The sequence below is a fragment of the Rhopalosiphum maidis genome, chromosome 1, assembly GCF_003676215.2.
Source record: "Rhopalosiphum maidis isolate BTI-1 chromosome 1, ASM367621v3, whole genome shotgun sequence".
In the NCBI taxonomy this organism is placed as follows: domain Eukaryota; kingdom Metazoa; phylum Arthropoda; class Insecta; order Hemiptera; family Aphididae; genus Rhopalosiphum; species Rhopalosiphum maidis.
Window position 1 is genome coordinate 18,029,713 of NC_040877.1, and position 19,602 is coordinate 18,049,314.

Below are 19,602 nucleotides of genomic sequence, written 5' to 3' on the forward strand. Positions count from 1 at the left end.
AGGGGCTTCCACAATTTTATTAAATTTAAATTAGGGTACATGAAACATATCATGATGATATTACTTATACTAGTTATACTCGATTGATTTGTTTTAATAATTATTTGTTATTAAATAAGTAGTTAATTGTTATTACTATTAAAATATATGATAATAAATGTTATTTAATAAGTAAAAAAAAATGTATTTCCTTGTTTATGTGGGGCCACCACATACCTAAATCCATCCCTGATTCAATGTATTTATGTTTTTGTTTTTCGATGAAATTCAATATGATGATGTTTGTACACAGTTGTGCCAAAATAACCTAAATATCCTACGCGCGCGTCATAATAGTTGCCATCCCCGGAAAAAGTTCACTTAAAAATGGATGTTTATACCGAACAGATGACGGACTGCACGAGCGATACACCTATAACGCGGCTCATACAATATGAGAGAAAAGTCGTAATGTAAAATGGTATTTTACGCGATACGGAATGAACTGTATGAGCACTGGATAAAATATCTACGTACTTCTTTACGTTGGATAATGTACGTTTGTAATAAACCTGTGTCGAGGGGAAAAAAATGTTAATAAAATATGCGAACGATCGTATTGTGTAATCGTCGTCTATATTTGTACAACTACTACAGCTACCACTATACTACTGTCTACAACTACTACAACTACTACTATTACTACTACACCTGCAACGCGTACACAATATCTTCGGTGAAAAACGTCAGCCGGACGACCCTTTTAAATAAAACACGATACCTCCGGCGCGGTCGATCGCGGATATTCCGGTTCGGCCCACGCGGTCGCTATACATTCTATACATTATGTGTGTGCGTATTCGTATTGTACTCGTGTTGGCGGCGAGATATAGTCGCGATGCGAAACAAACAAACAGCAACAAAAAAAGTAATAAATAAATAATACGTATTGCGAGTATAAATAATAACAATATATGTATATACGGGTATATATATTTATGCAATATGCGTTGCAAGATCGCGACGCCGAGAGAGAGTGAGAGGAGAGAAAAAAAAACGGACGACCAAAGGATGACTGCGGAGGAAGGAAGGAAGCTATACAAGCAACATATTATATACCTTTACGGAAAAGGGTTTATGTGCGGCGGAGGTCTCGCGACGTGGCCAATAAACATGACACGGAGATATCATCTGGGAAACGGGAAGCGGCACGAGAGATATTTGGATTGCGTGCGCGAATAACACACATACACGCGCGCGCGCCAGAGTTGTTACCCTGCATTGTGAAAACAGTACAAATTCAATACGTCACAACTGCGTATTTCACTCATCCGCCGCCGGTGCTCCGAGATATGTTCATGCGTGCAGATGATATACAGGGTGTTCGGTATTTATTCGACACCGCGGCCGCGAAAATCTTCGGGGAACATACGGAAATCGTAAAAACCCTAGTGAGATTAGGTTTAGGCCTTACCCCAATACCTCCCTCCCTCCCCAAAAAAATGTGCGTTTTAGTGATGCCTATAACTGCTATGACTCCTAATCTTATAACGTCCATGTCTACTGTCTAGTGCTACGTGCTACGTGCTCTGATGTCGTTGTGAGTGTTGGCCCACTACACTAGTAAGGTTGTAATTACTTGCTGTAATACCGAAATATTATGATTGACACTATTCGTACGCAGTTCGTCAACGGTGAACAAGTGAAACGAATGATAGTGTTACTGCAGGCTTGCAGTGGAAACGTTTAGAATTCGATAATCGAAGACGACTATACAGTAACATAATATACGAATTACGAACGCAGACTCGCAGAAAATTCCAGTAATATCCGTTTTTCGTCAGTTCATCGTACTATATTGTACTAACGATTTACTGTAAAAGACAAAAATAAAAAAATGGGAGGTGGCCGACTAAAGTTGAAAAAAATATCATCGTTCTATTTCGTTATACTTAAATATATGAGTATACGCACAAACTGTATGTCTACTGGCCGTTTACCCTGTACACACGACACGGTAGTGTACATAATATTATCGTGTACGCGCGTAGGCAACAACAACAATAATATAATATTATGTGTCATACGAACAAACGTCGCTGTCGTCGTTCGGACTCCGGATCATACCTTCTTAGCCGGGGAGCCGACGTTATCGTACAAACCGATCGTCAATTGTCGACGAAGACCACAACGCGCGCGACTCGACGGCCGACTTGCATATTATTATGCACGTGTATATTATTATACATAACGTGCATAAGACAAACGGTTGGCGGCGAAGACGTAAAAATCGTTACGATGAACTAGCGGATTTTACCGGTGGAATGTCATTTTTCACAATCGTGCCAACCATTCCCGTGCGAAACGCGATTAAAATGAAATCCATACGTTATAACACATGGCGCCCAGATTTCAATGCAAAGTGCATTATTCTTTGGGTGCTCTAGGACGATGCATTCCAAGTGCATAATAATTCGTTTTCTATAACAGACAAATCAAAGGTGATACTTTTGTTTTGAATTTTTTTTTAACATTTTCAAATCATTTATTTATTAATGTTTAGTGCATATACGCACGCATCAATAGATTTGTCGAGCTTTTAGTGTTGGTTCAAAATATTAAATTAGGAAATATTGTTTTCGCAATATTTACTTTAATATTTTTTTTTGGAAATTTTTCATTTGCGTAAACAAAATAAATATTAATTGACCAGTTGGGAGATAGGTACATCATAATTATATTCATTTCCAGTAGATTTAAGATTTATTGTGTTTGCCTAATATTGTTTTTTTGCTTTTGTATTACTATTATATTAGTTAAGCTGAAGTGTTAAAAATGTCAAAAGTTAAACTGTAATGTTATTGCAAACGATTATTTGTTTACTTAAATCGGTGTACGCATCGTGTAAAAATCAAGCCAGAGTTTAAGGGATCTCGTGAGGTATAAAGACTGTTTCTATACGATTAAACTCTATTACCACTATAGTATATACATAGTTTTTAGAAACATAAATGACAAAGTATAAAATGTCTAAATTTTAAACGAGTTAGTTTTAAATCTTACCGCATTTTCATATATATAATATGTATGTATAACAACGTCGAGTCAAACATAAACCAGTTATAGCAGACTTCAAAGGATTTGGCGGTAATCGTTTAAACAGTTTGTTCAACTTGAGTTAACAGTGATGGATTATATCTGAGTTTATATTATATTTCTAATTTCGTCTGATTTTATTATGACTATACGGTCTATACGATTTAATACTTTTATATTGTATGCGTGGTAATGAATCCTGTGACCGGGAGTAATAATATAAGAGCCTTTACCTATTAAATTTCATTTATCTGTATAATAAGTGTATACGCCTACATACCAATTAACACGATACATGGATGTGCCCCACTTCAGTCGGCTTCGGATTGTTAGCTTAGGTTTTGATGTCAGATGCGGTGTTGTTAAAATAAAACATTATTCAAACGTGAAACGGTATAATTAAACTGCTAATTGTGAAATGTTATAGTATTGTATAAAGTATAACGTAGTGCACGTGCATTTTTATTTTGATAGAAATATAATGTATTATACTGAGATTTCAGTTTCAGAGTGATAGTTATTGCTGAAAAAAAATATCTTTAGTTTTGTATCAATCATTGAAGCAACTACGGGGAAAAATTAAAAAAATTTCTTTTCTTTTATCAAAATTGTCACTGTAGGTATGACTTGACTTATTATAACAGTTGATCCGATAAAATGTATGCATTGACAATATAAACTTCAATCGATTTACACTTTAATATAGATTATTATGGTCAACGTATAAACTTTTGATCAGATATACGAGTATAGTATATAAAACCATACAAATATAAAATACAACTTAAAATTTAATGTTATATACATCTAATAAGACTTGGCACAATATTATGATCTAGCTATATTTCATCATGTTATTTTTTTATAAATATGTTAACTAATATTTTTTTGTCAATAAAATAAAATACCAACATAAGTTACTATTACAAAATAGGAGGTACAAGTTAACTCAACAATACAAAAAAATATTCTTTTTTTCATAAACATTTGCAAACAGTTATAGACTGCGAATAAGAATAATTATTTAACTTACAATGTGATATAAATCAGTATTTTAGTTTTCGGTAATTCAAAATGTATTATTTTTTTTATTTATTACTTATATTTTTTGTTGACAAATTAATATTTCATTACCCGTATACGACGTATATTATAGCGAAGGTTACGCGAGCATAAACAAAAAAAAACAAAAAAATGACCTGTATTTACGTACTTGAAGATACGAAAAAGAGAAGTAACGAAATTATAATTTTAGAGTAGGTACACGACATGTTCACATTATAATAGAAATTGTTTTTTTGCTAGATCTCGGAGTGTTACTATGATGAGTAAACACGCAATGCAGTAATATTTTAAATCTTGCTTGTACAAATTTTATACTTTTGTCTTGAACTATTATAAATATAAGAACTATTGTAAATCCTTGAAATGTGATCACAGCTGAATAATAATCGTATAATTATGTTATCGTTTAAATGTTTAATACACGTTTATTGGTTGTGTACTAATTTTACTTTACGATAATACTGCAACGCACAAGTATCGATGAGGTAGTCAAGAGTCAATTTGAACAATACAGTATGTAGTAATTTTTTTGTTTTTTAAACGTTTGGACGAACTGAAACCTATTTTTTCTCGTCATTTTTTCTTCAGTAAAAGTTTTTTTCAATAGAATAATTTTTTTTTTTATCAGAACATCTCATTTTATTTTTATACAAGTAAACATATACTTCAAAACGTTTTACGAAATTCGAATGAAACGGACATAAAAACGGTTCACGAACAAATTAATGAGGAGATAGTTAGGTACACGTGTATACATTTCTTATCTACTTGCAAATTACCCTACTGTGAGTTTTGGTGTTCCACAAATTGAAGCTATAAATTATTATTATTAATATTAAATTTTAAACTATAAAACTACTAACTATTAGTCCGATAATATTGAACATACACATATCCGATATAGTATGCAGTAAAACGTAAAATTGTTTTCTTTTTAATGAAGATTATATAAGTCCCCATAACGAATAGGCAAAATTTAAATATTTAATACCGTATAGTAGGAAATCTTGACTACGTATAATATACAACGATAGTAAATTATTTCATCAGAGTAAATATGAATAAGCAACATTCTGTATTGTATATACAATTATATCCATTAAATTATAATATAATAAAATAAATGTTCATAGATAAATAATATTTTTATGTAATATATATTTGTGTATTTAGATTTATTATTTTACCCAAGTATATCGCTATAATTTGTAGGTAGGTACCTACACATTATTCGTTTGCAGTAATCGTGAACTGATTAATCACAATTTTATCGATATATCAATTATTGTTTATAAATTATAAATATATATATTAATAAGGTTACTATTACTTCGTTTATTTCAATTTTCGCGGTTAAGCATATTGTATGTATATATATATATATATATATATTCGTGTGTGTGTATGTGTGTGGCTATATAATTCATTCAGTTAACCGTGGGAATATTACACTATAGCGATATTTTTCTGTTATGCATAATTGGGTATGATTTTTCTCAGTTAACAGTTTGTAAATTACTTTAAAACGATTTATACGTATAATTCATATTGAATGAGTTAGATTTTAATAACTATACAAGCAAGGTTTAACGTTTTATTTATCTTTTTGTAAATTTGATATACCTACATAATATATTAACATTAGTGCAATCTGATAAATAAGTAATTTTATAGAAAAAAACTAAACCAGTTTATCCTATATATTGAATTATATTACTGATATAGTCATATAGAAGTTTAAGTTTTTTTTAAGTATATATAGTTACTTATCGATTCAATATCAAAAGGTGTTATTTGGCAATATATGTTTATTTAATTTATTTATTTTTTGGAACTAGTGAATATTATAATAAATATTATCAGTATTTTCTTCATGTTTAATTTTGTTACCCTTAAAGATGATATCAATTCGTGTATTATTACTATGCTATTATTTTGTGTGCATACCTACCTATATAGATACGTGATGAATGATAATACTTACAAGAGTCTTAAATGTTTCATAGAATAAATTACAAAATAACGAATTGTTGTCTAAAAATATATTTTATGTGTGAGATACAATTCAAATAAATAAACGAATCGCCTTTAGGCTTCATGTGCTACAACAACACGTTGGAAAATCTATACGGAAATTTTCATATCTATACGGTATAAATGTATATAATAACAATATTATCTCACAATAGTTTAATAGTTATATCACTGATCGTGTATTTATCTGCATCGCTGCGCACTACGATTAAAATAATAAAAAAATTGTTTCTAAAATGCTCATAAATGTAGGTTGTTATAAATATTTTATATTGTACCACACGACCCGCATCTATTATTACATAAATTATAGGTAGGTGCATAATATTATTATGATATTATATGACATGTAACTTTATTTAAAATATCCACGACTTATTAGTTTATATATTTTGTGTATCTATTCAATGTATGCGTATGCCATCTAGTCGAATGTCTGTGTTAATTATTTTATTTTTACTATTATTATTATTATTATTATTATTCAATTACACGTTGCACTACATGTCATTATGTATTATGTACACACACATGCATACAATTCGTTTTAATTGGTAACATAATTGGACTACGGAGGAACTTTTGATAATGTTATTTAAATTAAACTCGATGACTGTTGTCCGTTTGTAATGAGTAGAAAAATGATAGTACCCACCTTCATTAATTTTCAGACAAGAACGCTGTGAGAAGATTTAACACGAAATCAGGAATGACCACCCAGTTTATTTCAAGCACACATAATAATAATACGATTTTTTTTTTTTTTTTAATAAACGTCTATATAACGCTTTTAATAATGGTCGATGTAATTTGTCTATAAAATTTTCGGACACGATATTGGATATCCGGTCGAAAGATTATTGGTACATTATTAGTTATTACTTATTATTATTATTATTATTATTGTATATACACGCAGAGCGCCGTATATAATATAGCCCATGGCCCGGTGGGAGTTTCCGAAGGTGTACGAGATCGTTCAGTCAGTAATTAATATTAATAAATATATGTATATACGTTTATATTATATTTGTCATTATCTGATATGAATGGAAACATATACCCGGGGAAAACAAACAAAACTCGCATTGATATCATCTCGATTTGCGTTTTGTTTTACGACTCGGACACACCTCTTCCACGTTCTGCGTGCTCGAAATATATAATATATATATATATCGAGTCCGCCCAAACACGTAGCATCAGAACGTTTATTATTATTGCTATTATTATAATTATTATTAAAACAGCGATGACGAAATGTGTACTTATTATTATTATTTTTTTATTTTAGCCCAGTCAAATTAGGAAAAAGTTCGGAACTAATTCCACGAAAGCTGGAGTTTAATTTTTTTTTTAGATCATACCTTACTTATAAACATACTAAAAGTCCTGACACCTACCCCTTGTGCGTAGCCCCCCACCCCTCTTCAAAGGGTGGCGCACCCCTTTCACTTGTTTCGCTTATAACTCGTTAGATTTTTAACTTACGATAAAAATACCCATGACCAAAATTAAAGACCATACAATTTACCATAGACTTGTGCTACTTTTAATATATATATGTTGCGATAAGTGTTATTTTTTTAAAAAATATAAAAAATAATTTTTTTTTATCTTTTTTTTTATTGTGTTTTAGCCAAAACCGTCAATGATACGCTGAAATGACCTATGACAAAAGTTAACGAGCATATTATTTTACATAAGATAACGTTAAATTATTTTAACAATTTTAATTAGCATAAGTAAAAATGTTTTTTATATAAAAAGTGACGATGTAATTGAACAATTTGTTGACAATTACAAAATATAAGAATCAGAAATCTAATTACAATATACTAAAAAAAAAATGTCGAAAGCTGAATTTCGGTATATGAGCAGTTTATACCTTATTTATGAACATACTAAAAGTCTTGACACCTACCCCTTGTGCGTAGCCCTCCACCCCTCTTCAAAGGGTGGCGCGCCCCTTTCACTGTTTTCGCTTATAACTAGTTAGCTTTTCAACTTACGATAAAAATACCTATGACTAAAATTAAAGACCATAAAATTTACAATGAAAATACATTATTTTATTTTACATACATATTTATAAAATTGAAATAAAAAAAAGTTAATTATGAAACTATTAATTACATACAGTAATTTATAAAATATTTACAAAAATTGGAAATTATACATTTATTTTTATTTTTTCAGACTATAAGCTATGAAGTTAAATATAAAAATAGTGTTGGGTTTTGGGTCCTGAAACAAAATTAATTAATATACTTAATATTTTCATATTTAATTATTTAAATTATATTATGTATTGAATTATTAAAATCATACAGTACCTTATTAATTATATTATGTGGGTCTAATTTTTTTTATTGTCGGTGTGTTGGTTTCTTCTTTTTGATTTCCAATTAAAAATATTTCATCGATATTGTCCTCAAAGTTGTCATCAATATGGTCCTCTTCTACATCATCTATGATCGGTTGCTGATTTAAACATGAACCTCCGTGACAATGCTTGCATATAACCGAGCATAGCAATCCTGCTTTTCGACAGCTACAATTTTGTTCACATGTTTTTGCGCAGGCACAACTGATCACTTTTAAAAGAGTATCCGGCGCTGGTGGCTTTTTCGTGAAAACTGGATTTAGTTTGCCATTATCTTCTTTCCATCCCCAATTCTGTGGATTTAATCTATTACCACGCCACAACTGTATTTGCAAATACACTCTATGTAAATGTTCTCGTGCCGCATCGATAGTAGGCGGAAGTCTAGCTAGTTGTACTTGTTTTTTGTTGGAAGCTGCGGTTTTGTGAAAAATATGATGTCTTAAATTATTTAAAGATGTAATATGGGCTGGAGCTTTATATAATGCTAAAAGATATTTTTCTCCAGCACATTCAATTTCTTCGGGCGATGACGATTCATTATTAAATATTAATAATGAATCGTGTAATTCCGGGTGTTTTTGAACTGTTTTCAGGTGTTTTATTTTGCCTGTCTGAAATAATGACGAAGTAGTATCACATCCACCCACCGCATGGATAAACATAAAATATTGAATCTCATTTTTAAAATGTTCTTGTAAACTTCCAACAGCATAAGATCTTGTTTCTATTTTTCCTCTACCCGGTTTTTCGAATATTATTGTGTTTTTTGGAGGACTTAATGTTAATAACAGTATAAGTAAATCAATATCCTCTCCTATGACCACTACTTGGATATTATCGTCGGTGTTTCGTATAGCTGTATTGACAATAAGTAAATCAGCGTCATCTTCGGCTTGATGAACAAGAATACCCGAAGTCAAAAACTTTTCAGTCAACATTGTTATAAGCCTTATTTTGTTCTCGGTGTTGGATAAAAATTTTTCTTGAGTGGTTAGTACATCCATTGACTCTTCAAAAATTATGTTTGTACTCGTATACATATTTTTTCGTCGCTGTCTTTCTGAATTTTTAATATTTAATTCGGTATTTGCGTATCCATCAAATACAACTATGCAGTTAGATCCATAGTGTCTTTTCACGTAGCTTATATAATTTTCTATGATATTTCCATACGTCGAAGTTGAAGGCCATACAACACGATGCAATAAGAAACCTCCATCGATTACTACAATAACATTTTTGTCCAGAACATTGTATGTGTTTGTTGTAGTTAGAAACACATCATATAAAATTGATTTTTTAGATTTTCGCATTTGACCTGATTCGTCGAACAATGAAAGAGGAATAGGTGATAACTCGTATTCAAAACATTCTTTGAGCTCTTCGTCAGTCTTAACTCTTATCATTATTCTTTGGAAGAGTAATAAAGGATCAATTGAAAAAATGTCATCTCTAATACAAACCGTTAGTTTTTTAGCAAAATCTAAAGGGACTACGCGATTTGCTCGTTGTAACTTGACATCACTAAAATTATCACCTATAACATTGTTCATCGTCTGTTGGCCGACTTCTTGTGCTTTATAACAATTAATTACAATACAACAATAGATCCCCTCAAGATTCAACGTTCACTGAAACCCTGTTTGTGTACACGTGTACTATGGCCGGCTCACCATCCACAACAATTCCGATTCTACGAATTATATCTTTTACAACCATTGCGATAATATAAATAATATAATATACACGTTAATATAATCCAATGACATTATTCATACTGTATATTTTATAAAATTATACGACTATTTCAAATGTACGACTTACAATAATTAAAATTATTAATATAATTTAACATTACATTATGTAAAATAATATGCTCGTTAACTTTTGTCATAGGTCATTTCAGCGTATCATTGACGGTTTTGGCTAAAACACAATAAAAAAAAAGATAAAAAAAAATTATTTTTTATATTTTTTAAAAAAATAACACTTATCGCAACATATATATATTAAAAGTAGCACAAGTCTATGGTAAATTGTATGGTCTTTAATTTTGGTCATGGGTATTTTTATCGTAAGTTAAAAATCTAACGAGTTATAAGCGAAACAAGTGAAAGGGGTGCGCCACCCTTTGAAGAGGGGTGGGGGGCTACGCACAAGGGGTAGGTGTCAGGACTTTTAGTATGTTTATAAGTAAGGTATGATCTAAAAAAAAAATTAAACTCCAGCTTTCGTGGAATTAGTTCCAAACTTTGTCGATTTTTGGTCTAATTTGACTGGGCTATTTCATATTGATAATAATAATATATTACCTGTACAGTCTAATATATAGCGAGACTTATTTGTTTGTATTATATTATTATAATTTGAGTGTGCAATCGTTTAATGTCTCGGGCCGCGGTCACGCGTTCGTACATAATAATATTATTAAATTAAATTGTACGTCGCGCGAGGTTCGTAGAAATCAATTTGATTGGAAAAATTATAAGCCTATGCGTGTGAGTGAGCTAAGTCGGTGCGGTGCAGTTAGTGTGTGTATGTGCGGTGAACGGAATGAATACAGAACTACTATACAACAGCACATTTTCGAGTCCACATTATTTATTAAATTTTACTCATAAAACATTCATCAATTAATCCGATAGATAATTATTAAGGAAAAAATTAGATTTCTCATTGAGGCCGGGACGGAGGTTAATAATAAACAATAACTATACATAATGATGAAACGATTATATTATTCCAGTTATTGATATTGGTAGTATGTGGCTACACTAAACTGGAGGACTCCCATGTTATAATTTTTTATGGTATTCATAAATATAATTTTATCATAACTAAAAAATATCCATCTCTAAATATCTTATTATTTTATTGTCAGACCTGTCTTGGGAGCATACCCGCTGTTAACAGGTTATAAAAGAAATATAATGTGTATCATAACTTATGTGACAAAACTTATTTTTTCTTAAAGAAGGCAATTTTTCGCATTCCAAAATCCTCTAACAACGAAAAAACAATTTGCATATTAATGTAATAATGTACAGTCTTAATAAATTAAATAAATTTAATATGTTTAAAAAGATAAATCGTAATTCTTTTGTATTTGTTATATACGTATACAACAACATACCTCATAAAAAACAGTTCATATGTGACATTAATACTTTTTGGTTCAAAATAATAATATTATGATATCTTAACATAGACATATTAAATTATATAATTTTGTATATACATAACCCAAAATAAGTTAACAAAGTTGTTCTTTATTAAAATGTAAAATAACTGTCTATAATAAAAAAATAGTTATAAAATATTTATATAAATATATAAAATTGAATATATTAAGTTAATAATAATTAAAGTAGAGAAACCTATACAAATAGGTAATCATTTTGCTGGAAGATATCCAATTTCAAAAAAAAAAAAAAAAGAAAAGAAATTAAATAATTATGTCGAATGTGGTGTTTTGAAATGAAAAATAGAAAAATATTACAATTTAAAACTCAGTTATTATTTATCGTAATTATATATTTTTTTTTATATTATCATTTTTTATAATGCATTTTTTTTGATAACTATACAAAAATATCACTATAAATATGAAAATGTTTAAGATTATGGATTCTAGTATGAAATAATGGAAGCAAAAAATGCGTAAATAATAGTTTACAAAAATGCAATGGTTTAAAATAGCGATCCTATGCGTGTATTCGTTATCAATAACCAATTATATATTGGTAATAGATAGGTAATTCATATTATAAAACATATTATTATTGTCAATGGAAACAAATGAAACACGAAATGAAAGATTATGATTATTAAAATAATGTTTGAATAAAATAATGTTGAATTCGGTTTGGATAAAAATAAAATTCACCATTATTAATTCGAATTGGCTCTAGATTCAATGGAAGAACGATGAGATATTTTTGGAAAATAATGTCATTTGACTTCATAATTACCTATGATAATATATTTTAAATTTAATATGAGATAGTTAAATTAAATTAATATTAGAAAATCGTGTAAATTGATTTTTATTGGTGCGTACGTAACTTATAAACGAGTAATCAAGAAAAATATCTTTATTCATTTTTGATGTTCGAGAATAGCCAATAAGAAAACAAATTAGTAGGGTAATGTATTAAACGTGACCCCTGCATGTAACCGAAGGGTCAAAGGTGTTTCAAAATTATTTGTTTTTTATGTTTTAAGTTATAACATACTTTTACTAACCAGTATTCAAAGAGTTCGTTAAAAATGGAAACCGCTAAAAAAAATAAATGTTATATCGAATGCTTGGCAAGTAAAAGTTGATCGAGAACAGTTAATTTATCGTTAAATGTAATCATACATTGGTTACTCTGGTTTAAATAATTTTGCTCATTATTGAAATAAAAACTGGCGTATAGAAATGTAATAACTAAATGTTAGTGAAAAATAAGTTACCGTAGGTACTTAGTTTACTTAGCCTTTAGCTAAATTTTTGTTACCAATAATAATTTCATACACTTTCATGTGTAGTGCATTATTATTATTTATTTTAGGCAATAGACGAATAATTAATAAATCATTCTTATTGAAAATAATAACCATTAAATTTATATAATAATTCGTATAAAAGTAAATTGCATATAAGTGTATATATATTACATTTATTTTTAATGTTGCATTACTTTTAACGAATATCATTAGATGAGTGTGACCTATTAAATCATAAATATATGTATTTTTTCTTACTTAATGTTCGATAAATTAATAATAATCACAATACAACCACGGATAATTTTTTATGATTACATATCAATAGTTATTGTATGTTAAAATAAACGTAAAAATTAATGAACTTTACAGTACCTATTTCTTTATGCTTATGACGGTTAATGGTTATAATATTATGTGCCGTAAAGTAGGTAGTTGAAGTTTTCCGATTCTAAAAAACTTGTTGAATATACAATATTATGTGCATAGCACTCATAGCAGGATTTGGTACTATATTACATTATGATTTGTGTTACTATGTATATACCATCACTAAAATGATTTACCAACTAGTTCAAATTAAACCGGATTAAAAATAAAACGGAGGGCGTAAAATCAATAATTCCGTATCTTTTATAATGAATCTAATATTTTAATAATTAACGTATATAGTTATTATGCAGGGGAATATCGTAATTTAATTATTATTTTTTAATTAATCATTATTTTTTTTATACACATTAAGTGTTAAGGTTAAGCACTAAGTTTTGTATCGTATTTACGTATAGTACGATTATCGATTGGAAAAAAAACGTGTTCTAATATATTATTTTTTTTCGATTAATGCGCTAAAATGTATAAAGATCGTCTGTGAATAATTTGCAAGCAATTTGCTATTCGTATATAAACCAAATTTGAATACCTATTATACAAACATTTGACTAGAATATTGTAAAATACACGTACCTAAGGATATATTACTATTAATTTTTAATAATTTCCGAAAGAATTAAATGTGGACATGTTTTTTTAAATATAAGAATGATGTACAATTCAATGATTCAAAAAAATCAGACATGTAGATTTTTAGCCAATTTGAATTGAGAATTTCTCGTGTCTTGAAAGAAATACAACGCTTGTGGTTTGAGGAGTAGATCAAATAAAAATTGGATGCCAGTCATTTGTTGTGTAATTGTGTATTAAAACTGTAATATGAGGATTGGAAAAAAACTATTGGAGTTAAAAAAGAATATCATGCCGTATAGGCTAATTGAAAGCACCACGCTGGGAATTATTATTATATTATTATCCGGTCAACGTTTATATGAAACATACCATTCCTACCTATATCGTCTCTGTATGTAGATGTGCGCGAGTAAACTACGAACGGTCATTCTGTGACATTCCGTTATCACATATTATATGCGTTCAATGGATCGAATTTTAATTGACTTCCCATTCATTTAACCTTAATATGCGCGTAAAATATAATTACTGTCACGCATATCGAAACGAAACTTAACGCACGTACTGTAACACCGTATAGTCTCTTTATAAATGTATAATATACACGCGAGTCTCATGCCGGTTACGGGAGAAATGGATTTAGGTTTTGAGCGGTAGAAAAATTATACGTGTATAATATGACGATCTATGTATGGCCACCGAAAAATTGTGAAACGCAATTGTAATGTTTAAACTGTTATTAACAATTAATTTCAGCGAAACTAACTTAATCTGATCTAACTTTCATTGTCTCAAAATATTTTTGTCGTTAAATTGTTTAAGTTTTACTTTTTTAAATGATATTTAGCCATTCGATTTTCCAGTCAAATTACTATTTTTTCTAATCTAAATTTGAAAAAGTTAATTAATTATTTGTAAGTAAGTATTTAAAGTTTAGATGATCAATTTTTTTGAGGCGTACCCGTGGCTTTACTACTTCATTCCACTCAAGTAGTATTTAAGTAAAAGCTATTTAAAAAATATATTTTCAAGATTTCGGGTAAAAATACGTGTTTAATGTTTAGAGATTCGGTGGTATTATATTAGGTACATCACGAAATGTTTAAACACTATAAGAAAAACGCAGTCCAACGACCGACAAGTGACTTTAACAGTGGCTGTTTTTGTTGTACTTTTTGGCGGCATATGTGTCATCCACTACTCACTTCACAACATAGACCTTACATTTCAGAATAATGGTATTTATAATAGAATCCAGTTTTCCGTCAATTGCCGCAGACCCACGACTAACCGCCCGATCAATAATAACATCGTTGTTGCTAACATCGAGCAGCACGCTTACGGGATTTTCGCGCACAACTCGGCCGCAGTCGAGTACAATTGGCCCGCGGTGTCCGTATGCCGGATGTATTTTATTGCGCAATCGGTGGTTTTTATTTTTAATTTTTTTTTTTCAATATTTCGTTTTCGTCGTTGAGTACGCGTATTATTACACCGGGAGGACTGGTTTCTAGCGTGGGTTTCACTGTGCGCCGCAATAATAACATAATATTATTCTAATTTGTAATAACGGGCGAAATATGAAAATGAGTCAAAAAGGAAAAAAAAAATAATAATAATAATAATAAACATCACGTGGCTACCAGAACGCATATTAACATTGTGTATAATATAATATAATATAATATGACTAATGACCGCTATTAAAAACATCGGAGCGCGATCCGGCTGTATTACACATATTATACGCGCACATACGTCATTAATGCTTAATTTAACGGCACCGAATAAATCACGGACGGATTTACATACACGACACACGGTATTATCCCGTACAAATTGCTCCAGTGCACACGGCGTGTGCACCTATGTATACCGCGGTATACGGCCGATATAATATTATTATATACCTGGAGCGCGCTGCCGTGTACCTATACATTATACACGTACAACCGCGTGTTATATACAGAGTGTGTTTGCTGCGCTGCAAAAGCGACTTTAATATGCGTTTTAATATCGTACGCGACAACTTTTAATCGAAAATTCGATGGACTATTAGAGCGCGGTTGTTGTGCCGATAACGATTTAAAAAAAAAAAAAAAAAAATGTCGATCGGAACACTGTCCTATATTGTATAGAGCGGTTACTGGCGGGTCTGTGTTGGTAGTGTATGTTAAATACCCGTTCTACTACCAAATGTTGGTGGGTTCTTACTCTGTCGCACTCTGTATACACGCGCCCGTCATCGTGCTGGGGCACGATAAACTTTCCGGGCCGCGCGGATCTTCCGACCGTGCCGAATCACAATAATATGTTAAATTATTATTGTCGGCTAAGGTTAGTATTAGTATATATTACGTATTTATGCGTATAGGTACATCACGCGTCAGATGTTTCGTGATGGTGGGGGTGGGAAGTACGCCAGTGAGGGGAAAATTTGTCGGTAAGATTTTGAAACGAACACGAAAAAAAAAAACTTGTACTTATATATATATATACCTAATATTATGTTTGAGTACGCGAGCGCGTTTCATCATTATATTATTTACAGTTGCTGACCGCCACTGCTGCAGTTGACGATCGATCATTGTCGTTTTATGTGTATATACACACACACACACATATATATATATAATAATCATAATATTGAAAAGAGAAAAATTACAATAACATTATATTCTCGAGAAGCTTCCCCGATCTGGGTTTATGTTGTATAGTCGAACGTTCAACTGCCGTTTATGATTTTTACGTGTACCGTATATTGTGATCTTTTTTTATAGTATTTTTTTCTCTGCAGTCGAGCCGTCGTTTGCTTGCATAGTATAATATTCTTACGCGTGTTAGGTATTATCATATTATCGTCATCTGTACATATACGCGCGGGACAAGACGGCGGAGGTTTTTAATTAGGGCAAAAGTGATTGGCTCGCAACGTCCATTTGATACGGACGTCACATTTAAATATTATATATATTACACGCGGGCGAGCTCGTGTAAACGTCAAAACGTATTATTTTGGTCTCAAAACATTGACGATATATTATATTATACATTACGCGTTATGTTAAATTGGCCGAATAACCTTACCGCGGCTTTCGGTATTGCCCGTAATGTCGGCGTTGTCGTATTCGTGATCAGTGATTAATGGTTATACGCATATAATGTATCCCTTCAAAAGTTAATCATAATTTGTTGGAACGAATTTGTTGGCCGTGTATATTATTGAAGACTTTTTGTACGGATAGACCGCACCGTTCTATAATTTATATACCTCCGTTCGTTACTGGTTTCGATGTTGTGAGGTTGATGAACGTCGCCTTAATATTTTTTTATACGAAGAGAACTATTATAATATTATTATATTTTGAGATTGGTTCGATTTTTAGTCCACTAATATTCTATTAATACGATAGTTTATACAACAGGTTAGGTTATGGTATAGCATATGGTTATTTTACTATAAATATATAATACGAACTCGCATAATACATATAAGAAGGTACCGATACCGATACATTTAATTGCATTTTTTTAAATACTTATGTCTTGTACACCACTTAAGTCACCGACATTATTCATAGTAATATAATTATTGTAAATAAAAATAACACTTACTATTGGTATATTGATTGCGGTTAAGTTTTACAATATTTCAGCAGTTTTTTGTTTCTATTATAGTTCGATTTGGTAATATTGAATTACCTTGATATCATAAATTATATTTTGTATTATCTATCAACATTTATTGCAATATCCAATGCCATAATTATTTAATTATAATTAATTAAGTTTTGTAATTTTAAACGTATCAAGTGTGTCTATGATTAATTTGAATTTTAGTCACTGCCATGTCTATAGTCTAATCCAAATGTTAAACGCGTATTAACTATACTTTATAGTTTTATACCCCATCATAGTATGATGTACATTATTATTTGATAGTCGATATAATATTTTTAATTATTATGAATTAATAATAATAATTATGATACTTAACATGAATTAATAGCAAAAAGAGAAGGTGTACCTTTTAAAATACGTGATGATGATGATGATGATGTGGTTCCTATAATTATTATGATGTGATGTTTTAATTAATATAATGTATTAAATGGGTAATCGATAATTTATAATGGTTTTTGATTCGTATTACATAATACCAACTTACAATGTTTATTAATAATTTATATTGAATAAAAAATTGAGTAATGTTTTGAAATATCTATAATAACTATGTCAACAACTAGTGTCGTACACATATCTTTTAATATCCGTTTAAATACTTTAAATTACAGGATCGTATCGGTTATACAACATGAAGTATATAGATAAAATATTAAAATCAGTAATATTTATTTTTTATACAAAGAAAGTAGTCATTATTGGAAATTTAGACATAGTTTTGAACATTTTATATATATGTATGTGTAATAATAAACCTAAAACCCTATAGGTATAAGTAAAATAAACGTATTCAACGTATTATATAAATATAATTCCTAATAGGTATGTATAACTATTTAATAACGCAGTAACTTTTGATTGATTATATTTTTTGCTCCAACGGCTACCATGGATTGTATGAAAATTTGTTTTCCAAAATTAAACACACGGTTTTCTAAACTTTCTAATACTGTACGGTATACCCGATGAACAGTGATATTTTTTAATGGTACCTAGCTATGGGTTAAAAATGTCAATAAACGCAACCGATAACCGTTTATGATTATAGGTAATTGTCATATACTTGTCGAGATACTAAAGTACGATACTCCACAAGTCCACACCTTTCGTGCACACAATACCGCCTATTGGATCGCCAAACATGACGTATACATAATATTATGTGTCCACCGCGCGTCGTTGTTGTCGTCGTCACCGACCCGCATAATATAATATTATAATGAGTTGGGTATAACTTATAAATATATACACGGGAGAGACTTTAACGATGGGAGTATTTTTTAAACGCTAGCGGCCGTTGTTACGGTTTGTTTTGATTTTTTTTTTTTTTGTCTATATACGTACCATATACACTGCATTTTTTTTTCATTTATTTTAACCAACGAACATAGAAAAGACCGCACACACATAATATTATACTTGAAAATATGTTATATATGTGTACCTGTAGTGTATGTGTTATACACAATAGATCCAGTTTATTTTAAGGCACTTCACACCGCGCGTACACACACGCATGCACTGTCACACCGAAGTCTATTCATTACCACATGCGTGTTCCATAAATTTTAAGTGGCGCGCGTAACAATGTACTTGCGAGTTTATAATATAACATTATTATATGCATGCGCCGCGACGTCTCAATAATATTATAATTGTTCTCTCTTCTGTAGGGGTTGAAAAATAATACGCATACGGCGTGCGTGTATATATATATAATATGTGTTTTTAAGACATGAGAAAAAATGCGGACCCTATAAAAATATAGGCAACGACCACTTACCATATACATTCGACGACACCTTTCGCCCTATACCACCAGCGATTTATTGTCATTTTATTGCCGGGCACAGAGGCGTAGTCTTTTGTCGTCCGATACATATGTATATAACACACAT

The 19,602-nt window shown here is 30.4% G+C and overlaps 2 protein-coding genes across 2 annotated transcripts in view; both read right to left on the reverse strand.

Moving 5' to 3' along the window:
* The window catches only part of LOC113547784 (nuclear receptor subfamily 1 group D member 2-like), a 95,013-nt gene that overhangs the window by 13,526 nt on the left and 61,885 nt on the right, over window positions 1-19,602 (reverse strand). The window lies entirely within an intron of this gene.
* Window positions 8,363-10,825, reverse strand: LOC113547783. The gene is made up of 2 exons (XM_026948277.1): window positions 8,511-10,825; window positions 8,363-8,421 (listed from the first exon to the last, which is right to left on the reverse strand). The coding sequence occupies exon 1, from the start codon at window positions 10,114-10,116 to the stop codon at window positions 8,524-8,526; it is 1,593 nt and encodes a 530-aa protein (XP_026804078.1). The 5' UTR covers window positions 10,117-10,825; the 3' UTR covers window positions 8,363-8,421; window positions 8,511-8,523.